This window comes from Ambystoma mexicanum, chromosome 11 (genome assembly GCF_040938575.1).
Source record: "Ambystoma mexicanum isolate Mex_15411 chromosome 11, UKY_AmexF1_1, whole genome shotgun sequence".
Taxonomy (NCBI): domain Eukaryota; kingdom Metazoa; phylum Chordata; class Amphibia; order Caudata; family Ambystomatidae; genus Ambystoma; species Ambystoma mexicanum.
Window position 1 is genome coordinate 760543663 of NC_090934.1, and position 12860 is coordinate 760556522.

The window sequence follows — 12860 nt, forward strand, 5'->3', positions numbered from 1 at the left end:
CACAGTGGGGGCAGTCGGTTAGCTAAGGAGGTCCAGTTCCTGTTTCACGGTCCAAGTGCCCAAAAAGTACAGAACTATGATAAAGATGCACACCTGTTAATCTGTGACAAAGTAATCTTGTTTGGTTTATTGTGATGTTTAATAAAAGCCACAGACTTTTATTGCCAACACAAAAACAAAGAGTCTGCATAATTTTGTGTGATGCGTAATGTATAGAGGCTAGCTATTGAACAGCTTGTGGCACCTTGTGCGTCCACACGCATCCAGCTGCCTTTCCAGCGCATGTTCTTAGGTGCAAACTGCCATTGATACTGGGGAGAAAGGGAGGGGGATGGATGCACTTGAAGAGGGAAGTTCAGGAGACACTGTCTTTGGAGGCCATGTGAACAATGGTCCCTGTGCGGAAGATCCCTTTGAAATGTACATGGTATTTAGTGTTCCAACCCACCTAGCCCCCTTGGGAGCACACGGTCATAGGTGTGAACTACCATTGATACTACTGAATGGGGATGGAAGGGCATGAGGCGAGCGCAAAATGCCCCGAACACTGCTGAAGGGACACAAACTTAGGTTGATTGCTGGGGCAGGGTTTTGAAGAGGGGAGTCTGGAGCATCCCTTTGCCTTGTACATGGTGTTTGGCACCTTGGCCGTTCCCACCCACCCAATACAGGACGTGGGGATACTAGAGGGGGGATGGATGGGGACGAGGTGAGTGCAAAAGGGCACCAACCATTCTTTCATGACCCTCATAGACGATTGAGCGTGTTCTTGACTCACTGAAAAATTCAAACCACTATTCGTATATGCTCATATGTATTTTTAATTTGGTGATGTTGATGGCACAAACGAACTACAAATTGTATACTTGAGGTTGCAACTCGGTGTGCGAAAATCCCCTGTACTGTCCGCTGTCACTGGGGAATTTGGCGCAAATGGCTCCTACTACATAGGAGGATATTACTCCTTGAACATGGAATCCAAGTCTGCATAAAGCCACCAGGTAAATGAACGGTAGGCCACCAGCCTTTACCACCTGTGAAAGAGAAACATACATATTTTAATTGAATGAACCTGATAAGTGTACCACCTTACTTGAAAATGCATTCTAAATTCTATGGCATATTTGCCGTTAAAAAAGTAACTTTATGGAATAATTAACTTGGGCTTTGAAGTCTAGACACATTGCAAAAGTGAAATGAATTCACCCAGAGAACTGCTTAAAAAGCGTCCCAAAGGGTATTCTAGAGCATCCCCTGCGTGCATATTTCTGTGCGAAGAGCAGGGTCTCGTGGAAGGGCATCCTAAAATTGACAGGGGGGGTCCTGATGACAGGCGAAAGCCAGTATACCAAAAGGTCCACGGAGACTGGCGAGTGATACGACAGTTGCCTAACTCCAATTTCAACACTCGCTATAGAGGGGTTCAAGGCTGGGGATACAAGAGTCATGTCAAGACACGAAAGGCCCCTGTGGATGTGAGAGAAAAATAAGTAGTCCCCCTGGAACCATTTACTTTGCAGAACAGTTGCAAGAGGGTGAGGGTATTACGGTAATCTGATGGAGTTAGTGGCAGGAATGTATCCATGGGGCTGTTCTGGCATGGCGTTGAAGTCCCCTCCCACCACTATATGACCCTCTCCAATTCTGCAAGGACTAGGTTTAGTTGTTTAAAAGAGGAGTCCTGCGCCTCGTTAGGAGCGTTAACAGAGGCAAAGGGGACCTTGTGATCGCTCAGGCTTCTTTTAAGGAGGAGGAAATGTCCCCAACAGTCTCTACGAATCACATGCTCTGTAAAGTGGAGCTCTTCAGAGATGAGAACTACCCCACTTTTTTTGGAGCTATGAGATGCGGAAAAAGGGGGTGCCGTAGGGTGGACTCGTCTTTTTGTAAAGGGTGTATATCTTGAATATTGGCGATGACAACTGCTATGTGACACAGCAGCTGAAGAATGGCTTTTTGGGCGCTGTGCATTTAGGGTAGTTATCGTGGTAGTGGGCGGGTTCCCCAAGTCAGTGGTGCCGGGTATTGGGGTGCGTACAAGCTCTATGAAACAGTGCTATGTCTGCTGGTACGGATCTTGTGAGTTTCTCAGTAAGGAGGGAGGGGAAAACTAAACAATAGAAAGTGTAGCGCCAGGTTATTTTGACCCTACGGCTCAAAAGGGCTCAAAGGCCCATGTCCGGGCGAAGGTTAACCAGTGCACCTATAAGGTAAGTGAAAAGGGTTAGGGTGCGCTCTGGATAAATGCAGCTGTGCACATATGGAGCAGTTTAACTGCTGAACATGTTTTTAAACATCAAGAATGCCCCGAGGACCCCCTGGTGCCCACCCAGCCAACCAAACAAGTGTAAAGGATAACAAATCACACTGGATGAGAATCCGGGGGTGAGGGAAGTCTGCCCATGGCTCGGCAACTGGTGATTCTTCTCGAAATGCTTGGGGTTTGCGCGGCCTCCAGCTCTGTGCCGACTTTTATGTTTCTAGGTGAAGCAGTACTGGAGAGATCGGCCGGTCAGGGTTCTGTAGGAACGTTGCTGGATTTGGGTCGGCCAGAGTCCATGGTTCATTGTTCTAGGTGAAAAGAAGGGAGCAGGGGAAGCCCCGGCAGTACTTGAAGCGTCTGTTGTTAAGCCAGGCGGTGACATCCATAAAAGTGTGGCGCCTCGCTAGTGTGGAGGGTGTCAAGTCCTGGAACAGCTGGATCCTGATGTCTTTATAAAACAGCTCTCCTTTGGAACGCGGCATTTTCAGGATATCCTCCTTGACCCTGAAGTAGTGCATCTCTGGTGTGGACATCAGGAACCAGGTGTTTAGCTTTCTGGAAGTTAGAGTACACTCTGTGGGTGCGATCAAGCATGATGTGCTCACCGTCTGTGAGCGACTGGATTGATCTGTAGAGGCCCAGGATAAAGTCGTCAAGCTCTGCGTCTGGAATCCGGATCCGGATGCCTCTTATGCACATGTTGTTCCTCCTTGCCTGGTTCTCCAGGTCTGTCTGCTTCACTTGGACTTGCTCAGCTGAAGATTCAGGGGCTTCCACCCTCTTGCTGAGCTCCTCGAGTTCAAAGGTCGGTTCACAGGATGAGTCCTGCAGATCGTTGATCTATTGATCCAGTGCTCCAGGCCAAGTACCCGGTTGTCCAGTATCAAGGTTTTCTGACCTAGCTCTGCTGTGCTAGACTGGAGCTAATTTTTGATCTCCCTAAAGAGAACTGCAAGATCCTGTTTGGTAGCTAGTGGTTCAGTTTGGATGGTCTGACTGCATGGCGTGTGGATTTGTGCCTATATCTTGTGTTAATTTTTCTTCCGTATTTCAACAGTGGCGTTCATTATAGTGATAATGTCTGCTGTGGCTTATTGTGCTTCCCTTGCTTGGCCATGTCCCAGCTGTGGTGCAACTGGAGAAGCAACCCGTCCAGGATTCCTGAGGAAGGGTTGACGGGTGTGGAGGAGCGAGGTCAGAGGATCCAGCCAGGGTGGGTCTCGCAGTTAGGCCCGGGATCTGGAGCACCCTCCAGTGCTGGCGTATCCCGACCGGTGGTGAAGGACTCCTCCACAGAAGGCAGGCAGGCAGGGCGAGCACCGCTGGTCAGACTCCACGCTGCCTGTGATGCCCTGACTCTTTTCCCAGATGGTGGTCCCCGAGGTGGCACAGGCCCGATGGGCTCAGCTCGAAATGGCCACACGCCCTCTGTGGAGTCAGCCAGCTCTGCAGGTGAGTATGGCGTGAGCTGTGGCTCCGATTGCCATTGTAACACTTGCGCTCAAAGGTGGAGCAGCCCACTACTAGGCGCTGGCGAATCCTAAGTCTTTTTTTCTGTCTTCTGCTGCACACTTCTCGAGCCCCAGCTGCGGGCAGAGTGAGCCATCAGGCCACCAGCTCCATCACCAGGGACTCTGTCCATGGGCCGTGGGGCAGCCCCATGGCTCCGGTCGCCCTTTGCCACCAAACCCCTCCTCCTGAGCAGCAGGGTCTTCTGCGTCCCCCAGATGGGCCTCCTGTCAGGCATGGACAGGCCCTGCCATCGATGCACCGCCAGCCTCCGCCAGCTCCAAGCTCATCAGGCCCCTACACCCACGCTGGAGATGTAATCCTCGCTGGAGTCCGGGTGCTGTGAGGCGAGGGCTCAAATGCTGTCGGTCAGGCTCCATGCTATTTATCAAGCGTGCCCCTCAGAGCCTCACAGAAGTGCGGCCACCATGTCAGCTGCTCAGCGCGCCCCCTTGTTTTGAATTTGTATAGATTTAGGTGGCATATAAAAGATTTAAGGCTTTTACATGTACACAGTTTGGTTGGGGGCCCACATCAGAATCATTCCCCAGATGGACCAAGTGGGCTGCAGTGAGGCCCCCCACGAGACAACTAGTAGAGCAAGGAACTGCTTCCCAGAAGGTTGACAGCTGAGACCTTGCAACCAGAGGGGACCTCCCAGGTCGCTGTACCGAGAGGCCGGCCCTGCGTGCATGGAGGCAGGGCCGGGCATCCTCAATGGGCTGGGCAGCAAGGAGTACCTGGAGCTCACTCAGTTCTGCCAAATATCAAATGGAGGAGGCAAGCAGAGGGAAGTGGCAGGGCTTCGAATCCCACTGCCATCGCCGAGCCACACACCTCCCAGGGTGGCATAAAGAGCTTAGTTGGGTGTAGGAAGAGACCCAATCCCAATGTGGGGAGGAATATTCCGAGGGAGACTGGGTCCGGGACCAAACAGCAGTGGGGAGTCATGACAGACAGAAGTGTATGCAGTAGACTGGTGCAGCAAACGTGGTGTTGCAGTGCACATCAGTCTGCCGTGTGAATGTGCGTTCAGGGGAACTAAGTTCTTAGAAAAAAGTGAATGTGGATGCAGTGTTGTGTGAATGAGAGAGAGAACAGGTAGCCATTGGGGGAGTGGTAGAGATAAGGCTAGGAGTGGTAGTGGCAAGAGGCAGAGGTTTAAGGTTGGTATGTGAAAAGGTGTCAAGAGGAGGAATGTTAATGGTAGAAGTATGGGGGGTAGATATAGGAGGTTAAGCGCTAGTGGTAGGAGGGGGAGGAGCAGTGGTGGTAGTTAAAGTTGTAGCAGGGAAAGGATTATCGACAGCAAATGTTGATTCCATTAGAAAGGAGGAGTGAGAGGTTAACAGGTCAGAGGCAGAAAAGAAGCAGGAGAAAGGTGGAGGGAAAGGGATACATAACGGCACAAATTAACAAACCTGACCCTGGTGAAGCAAGTGAATGGCACATTTCCACATTCCCTTGGAACACTAATTCGGGTTGAGTCTAGGGACAGGTAGGACGTTCCAGGGGGGGTTAGACAGCAGACTCTTCGAGAAACACCTGTAGTAAGAACTAGCTATTGACAGTAGTGGTTACCTCTCAATGCAGAGTAACCAGGGACTACGAACTTCTGGTTTACCCCTGGACGCCGATGGAGACACGATAGACCGGTATGACCCTAAGGCCCCCAAACTTCAATAATCACCCTTGGATCGTCATGTTACCGCTGTGTGGTCTGTGCCTCCGTCACAGTGTGTGTGTCATAACTGTATGTGTGTGTCATAATAGTGTATGGTGTAAGTAAGGCGTATGAGTGTTTGGTGTGCAAAGTATTTGGTATAAACTAATGAAATCTCCAAGTCCTATATGCCTACTATATGTATGGAAATTTACCTTAAAATTAGGTTTGACTTTGATTTGAGTTTTTATACATAGGAGGCATGTAAGAGTTGTCCAGCTCGTATATGTACAGAATTTACGTCTCCTGAAAACTTGCATCAGTCAGTACTGACTTTGATGTGAGTATTCATATGTGTATTAGTGTACATGTACTAAATGTACATCTTCTACACGCATGTGTACAGTTCAAATAAACGATGTACATTCATTTTGTTAATGTATTCTACACCTTTTATACCTATAAAAGCTCATATTAAAGTGAGGTCTAACTTTAATGTGAATTTTCAATAGGAGATTTGCATAGGGGTTTTACATTTTTCATATATGTATGAATTTTACATTACTTATGTCTTATATACAAATGAAACATGACATCAAAATCAGTCTTAACTTTGTCGGTTTGAATACGTTTAGTAGCCTCCATTTACAAATTGTACATCTTCTACACTTCAGTTAGTATAAAAATGCACATTCTGTATGTGTGCTACATAGATACCTCTTAAATTGTAAATATCCCCAAATTGGTTGTCGATTTTTCAAAATAATTTTACAGTACACCACTGATGAGATCTAGCTGCATGCCAACAATCTTGAGAATCATAGCAGACAATTTTGAGATATTTGTGCTGAAAAGGTTTGGATGAGAAAACCCCATGTTCAAAGATTTTCAAAACGCGAACAAAAGATAATTTAAAAAAAAAACATGAATCCATCTGTGAATAATTGTGATATTTTTCATGCAGGGGCTGGTGCCTCAATATTTTACTGTGGAATTGTTTTACATTATTTCCATGGAAGGATTCAAGCAAGAAAGGGTATTTACTGAAACGCCATAGACAATTCATCTTAACCTTAACTATGCCATGCATTAGCGTGATGGCATAATTAGAATATCTTCCTAGACCAAAGTATATATTACATTACACTAAACTATTCTGTAGCAATTCTGTTGCACTTGGCTCACTGAAAAATTATGTGCACCAGCCTAGATGCTTTGACCAAAAACATACATGATCACATATATATTATTCAACCATTATGCTATATAGTCTTCTAGCGTAGGACCTGACAATACATACATAAAAATAATCAATTGCGGGCCAACATCCATCACCTAAGAGCATATTCACCAGCTTTCTAAGAATCTCAAAAGGTTTTTGATCTTGTTAGCTGCATTTATGATAGTATTTGGTTAGGAGAAAGGCTTTGTTTGAATCATGGCCATACGTTTTGGCTTTAGTAGAATGAATGTTGGGAGGGTAGTGTCTCAATACAAGCTTCCAGTTCTTACATTGTCCATTGGTCAACAATTCTCCATCTGGAGATTTGTATTCTATTGCAGCATAATCTGTTGATAGAATATAACTAAGTAGCAAAAAGTACTCGTACTCCCCACATGTTCTGTATGCGGACATAACACATCAATTGTTGCAAATCAATATCCTGTAGGTCGCTGTTCCGAGTCGCTTATCGCTTGATGTGCTTTGCACTCTGAGGTAAACTGCACTGAGAATGGGCACGTGTGGCTGGCTGACATACCCTAGAGCAGACGGAGGGGAGGCAAGAGTTTGCGTGCTGCAACATACTGGGACCATTTGTGCGCTCGCTCCTTTTTTTTTTATTCAAACCATTGTTTATAGTTTGTTTAACAAACTTTTACAACTTTTAAAACATATATTTTAATTTCATATTCACATTTCACATCTACATATATTTTATGCGTGCTTAAAATATTGTTAAAAATTATTTTAAACAAATGAACATTTTTTTTTGAAAGAATAGTTTTTTTCCCACTTGCTGAATGCCCTGCATTTTCATAAGAAATTCCACATTTCATATAAGTTACCTTAAATAGCCACACAATCACAGCAAGTTGATTTTACAATTTGACATCAGCTTGTTATAACACATAAAAACCGTGCTTATAATGATTCTACCAGAAAATAATCCAGTATATAAACTGTTGGGTTAGGTTATAGCCTCTATAGTGGCTCGTTTGCTATTTATCTCAATGTCATTTTCTTATAATCAGTCCTACAAGTGTTGTACCCAATTGAGCAACTACCCACTAAGTTGAAGAAACCTCAAATGGCATTTTCGATAGAAGCACATCATATTTCAGGCTTGAAAATATTTTTTTTCCAATTCAATATTGAGAATAGCCAAGAATCTGGTCAGTTGTAGAATGGCTTTGGTGGAATTACCCCACATGCATGCGAGCCATAGCCATTCTATTGAGGCAACCGAGACCCCCGCTGATTCAATACCAAATATTTCCTTGCATTGAATTTCAAAGAATACACAGTTAACAATCAAGTGTTTAAGAGACTCCTGCATGCTTGGTTCTTTACAAAATCTGCAATCATCACCCGACTTTGCTACAGTATATGTTGCCCAATTTTTTATTCTATCTAAAGAAGACAGTTGATTTAATTTAAATCTCATGTATAGATCCCTCACTTTGGGACATGGAAACTGCAGCAGGTAAGGCTTATGTGGCAAGCGACTTGTGCAGAATTTGGCCACTTCTTTGTAGGTTTTGTATTTTTCAATTGTGTTTAAAGTCTTGCAGCAATCATGCGCAAATAGTCAAAGTTTGACATGAGCCTGCCGATATTCTAGGTCCGCGGGAGTTAGAGCGAGCTCACCGAGCAGTACAACCATTTTCCTATAGATATTCCCAATCGATGGAGGATTGGAGTTATTTATCATAACCCCCAACTCTTCATACAGGGAATTTTTCGGGGAGAATAACATTTTTCCCAAATTAGAGAGTTGCCGGCAGTTGTAGCGAGCAGATAAGGACGTTAGGCCTAATTCCTGCCTTAGCACCACATTGGGAAGGGAAATAGCCAAGTTAAGCACTCCCTTCCATAGGCGTCCTTGTAACTCGTCAAGGAATTGGTCTATAGCCACCGAACACATATCAAGTGCGTATAGTATGATCGACTCAACTTCAAGAGTATAGAATTCAAAGAGAGGAAGTAAAGAAAACTTGCAGTATTTCTTAAATACCATACGCATTTGATTAGTGAGAGTTTTGGCCTTTTCATTTAAGATAGATTATGGGAGGAACAATATTCAGCAAATAGAGACAACTTTGTTTGCAGTCCTGAGGGTGTACGATCGAAAATTACAATATGGTCAGCGAATGCAAGCCAATACATTTTTAGGTGTCTTAGTCTTGCAGGATAACTAATTTGTTGCTCCCAGATCTCATTGATGCCACATAAATACAAGTTAAACAGTGTAGCCGGCAGGTTGCAACCCTGCTTGACTCCCACCCCAATAGGGATGGGGTTGGTGATTGCCCCTGATTGGTTTACTCTGAAGTAGTATGTGGTGTTAGCATGTAGTTTGGCTATTAGAAACATGATATGTGAAGGTATTCCCATTATGCGCATTTTATGCCAGAGCATTCCCCGCACCACGCAATCAAATGCAGCTGTGAAGTCTATGGAAGCCATGTACAAAGCCCCACGATAGGGAATCTTTGTTTTTGCAAGCAAGTGTGCCATTAGTGTTGCATTTAACATTGTCGCCATTTGGGGCCGGAAGCCAATTTGAAAGCGCGAGAGGATATTATGTTTTTTCATGTGAGCATGCAGTTCCTGGAGTAGTACAATTGCGAACACTTTGGCGGCAGCATCTATGAGAGCAATGGGCCGGGATATTGCGGGGTTGTCCCTTGGGCCCTTTTTATAAATTGGGACAGTTATTGAACCTAGCCAGGAGGCAGGAATGTCTAAGGATGTTAAGATGTTGTCAAATTGTGATTGCAGTATTTTCGCCCACAACCTGGTTTTAACACGCAAGGAGGAATGCCGTCCGGACCGGCGGCCTTAGAGTCATTTAGGGCGTTTATTGCCCATTCAATATCTTGGAGGGACCAATTGGGTAGCGGTAATTTGGGTATGGTAGGTTCTTTTACTTGGATATTAAAGAATGAAGAAGGAAGCGCACATTTATTTTCATAAAATTGAGCCCAAGAAGCAGCGGCAATTGTGGAAGCTTGGTTGGTGCCTGGAATAGGAGAATCTGACCTTAAGATTGCCCAAGTGGTACGCCGATCATTACGGCATAGGGAAATTAATATCTTTTCATTGGCCCTATTATGAAGATGACGTTTAATATTCCTGCACTTGTTACAATAGACATTGCATAACTTTCTTTTCAGCCGTACGTACTCCTCAAGGGAGCATATGGTATTTTTGAGTTTACGTAAATCAGTATTCTTCAGACGCTTTGCAAGTTCAATTCCAGGACAGCCAACATTTGCAAATGTATGATGTGAGCCCTTATTACCAGTGCGGATTGAGGCCATTATACTTGCTGTCATTTCCAGGTATATTCTTGGCTCTATTTTCTCATGTAATTCATGTGTGGGAGAGCACTGTAGTCCGGCTAACCAAGCATCAATGCGACCGTTAATTTTATCACATAGTTTGTTGTTCCATCTAATGGGTAAACCAGGTCGGTCGCCTTCTAGAAGTGCCTGATTTGGATCTAGATTCAGATGTGGGATAGCAATGTGAATGGTCAACTGAATTGCTAAATGATCCCCAAGAAATGGCTCCAGTGTCACAATGTGGGTGCACCATTCCTGGAGATTTCTGCACCTGTCGCCTCACTCTGGTGCATTGCAGTTAGTTAAGGTGCAAATATCTCGGAAAACGATGCGTCAAAGGGACCTTGAGTTTTGTTTTGTTCCTCTCATCGAGACGCTTAAAATGAGCTTGCCCAGTCCTTCTGTGACCAGAGTAATATGTTGCCGATTTCAGGCAACCGTCTCATGGGTGAAAGGGCTGAAATCTGGGGAAAAGGGTGGGGTGTCCAAATTTAATGTAGCCAGTAATGTCCAGAGAGGGTGCTAACAGGTAACTATGCAAATGTGGTTCAGATGGGTGGAACGTTGTGGGATATTATAAGGAACAAACTAACAGATTTTCTGCTTTACTCGTATCGATAGATTAAGCCTAAAACAGACAATGCGCACTCTGTTCTGATTATTTGATGCTCTATCCACCACTAAAAATCATAATTCCCACATAAAAATGCGTGTTCCCTCTGTTTTTCAGGATAACACATGTCTAATCCAAGACCAGGATAAGACCATAATGGATCTAGCAGCTGAACAAATGCGCTTGTGGCCAACTCTTAGCAAACAAAAACAACAGGAACTGGTACAGAGTGAAGAAAGCACGGTTTTCAGCCAGGCAATTCATTTTGCCAACCTTATGGTTTATTTGCTTGTTCCACTCGACACAAGCAAAAATAAACTTTTGAGGACAAATGCACCAGGTGATTGGGAGAGTGGAAGCAACAGCCTTGTAACAAACAGGTGAGACGTGTTTGTGATGTGCCCCCTTTTCATGAAAGTACAGTAATCTTCTATGCTACTTTAATGCATCAAAGATGGTGCCCCTTTTGTCTGCTTAATTCATTAATCAGTGCTTACTAGTTTCTGAGTGTTGACTTCATTCTTAGATTGGGCCTTATAGTCGTGTGTACTTCTAAAGGTTTCAGTAAAGCATATGCTGTGTTTTTGTTCAGTGGTGCCTATCACTCTCTCTTCCTTCTCTCTCTCTGCCCCCTTTCTCTGTCCCCCCTCTCTCTCTCATTGCTCACTCTTTGTCGCTCTCTCTCCCCTTGGTTGCTATCTCCCTTTGTCGCTCTCTCTCCCTTTGTTGCTCTTTGTTTCAGGTTAAGGAGTATGGGTCCTGCGAAAGTCAGAACTAAGTGACTGACTCCAGTGATCCTTGTATCTGGTGTGCCTGGCACCTGGATATCATTTCAACCTGAACTTTTGTTTTACAGGTCAGAGGACACTCACTTTGATAACCAGATGCAGCGTCAATATACAAAGAAGCTGCAGCATTTGCCTATTTTTGAACTAATAGGAGAGTCCTAGAACAACAAAGATGGACTCCCTTTTTGATTTCTGAAAGTCATCTTGTTGATAGCGTATGCCAACCTCAACCCTGATAGTACAAGCAGCCTCACAACAGGACATTTTTCATGAATAACTAAACACAGGTTCGAGGGGATTGGGTCCTCCGACGTATTCCATATCTATGACAGGTAATCACCACAGCTGTGCTGCTTCGGAAACTTTTTTCGGCTCCTGCGTCGATGACGTCGATGCGCAGTCGTCGAGGACCTCCTCCGACGTCCAACGTCATCCGATGTGACAAGTAGGACGCTGTCATAAATCACCAATGTATCAACTGAAAAGGATACAGTAACCAAAAAAGGATACAATTTGGTAGGGCTCTTCCGGATCCTATTTTCACTCGACTTGATTGTAGACCTTCCAAATGATACAACTCTCTGACTGGATGAAACAGGCAGAGAGATGGATCACTGGAAAGGGCGTGGGAATTGCGGAGGAAGTATGCCTAGGATAGATAAAGTATCATAAGAAACTGTCCCAATCGAATTACTAAGATAACACAATTTTAGCACTAATTCAGACACTGACCGTATGGCAAAAACTGAAGTAATCCACGAAAGTTCCTTGAAGAAACCCAGGAGTTGAACAAACGACAAAGGAAGGGAAAATTAGTAAGGGAGACTTACCCCGAACGGCACAAGGCTCTCGCTAGATACCGGGTTGGTGCACCACAGGATAGCGTCCAAAGTACTGTGCACAATAACCTTCCAATAGTTCATGAAATACTTCCTTTCCCACGATGAACAAAAATTAGAATTTCACCTGTTAACTGTCACAGGAACCAAAGGTTCAAAAATAGTTCAGAAAACCACGTGCAGGATTGCATGCGATACACGCAGCCAGGCCAGCCGCGCTTGAAAACAGCGTCCGCGTGCTAAATATCTACACGCGGACGCTAACAGGATACACGCAGCTCAGGACAGCCGCGCTTGCAGACAGCGTCCGCATGGAGATTTGGCAAGCGAACAGGATTCACGCAGCTCAGGACAGCCGCGTTTGCAGACAGCGTCCGCGTGGAGACTTGGCACGCGAACAGGATTCACGCAGCTCAGGACAGCCGCGCTTGCAGACAGCGTCCGCGTGGAGATTTGGCACGCGAACAGGATTCACCCAGCTCAGGACAGCAGCGCTTGCAGACAGCGTCCGCGTGGAGACTTGGCACGCGAACAGGATTCACGCAGCTCAGGACAGCCGCACAAACAGGATTCACACAGCTCAGGACAGCCGCGCTTGCAGACAGCGTCCGCGTGG

At 45.3% G+C, this 12860-nt stretch overlaps 1 protein-coding gene across 4 annotated transcripts in view; it reads left to right on the forward strand.

Annotated features, from left to right (window-relative positions):
* Positions 1-12860, forward strand: part of SBF2 (SET binding factor 2) — a 2983421-nt gene that overhangs the window by 2231788 nt on the left and 738773 nt on the right. For all 4 annotated transcript variants that reach the window (XM_069623660.1, XM_069623661.1, XM_069623662.1 and 1 more), the window contains exon 19: positions 10735-10997. In XM_069623660.1, the coding sequence (XP_069479761.1) occupies positions 10735-10997 (263 nt within the window). The remainder of the gene's footprint in view (positions 1-10734; positions 10998-12860) is intronic.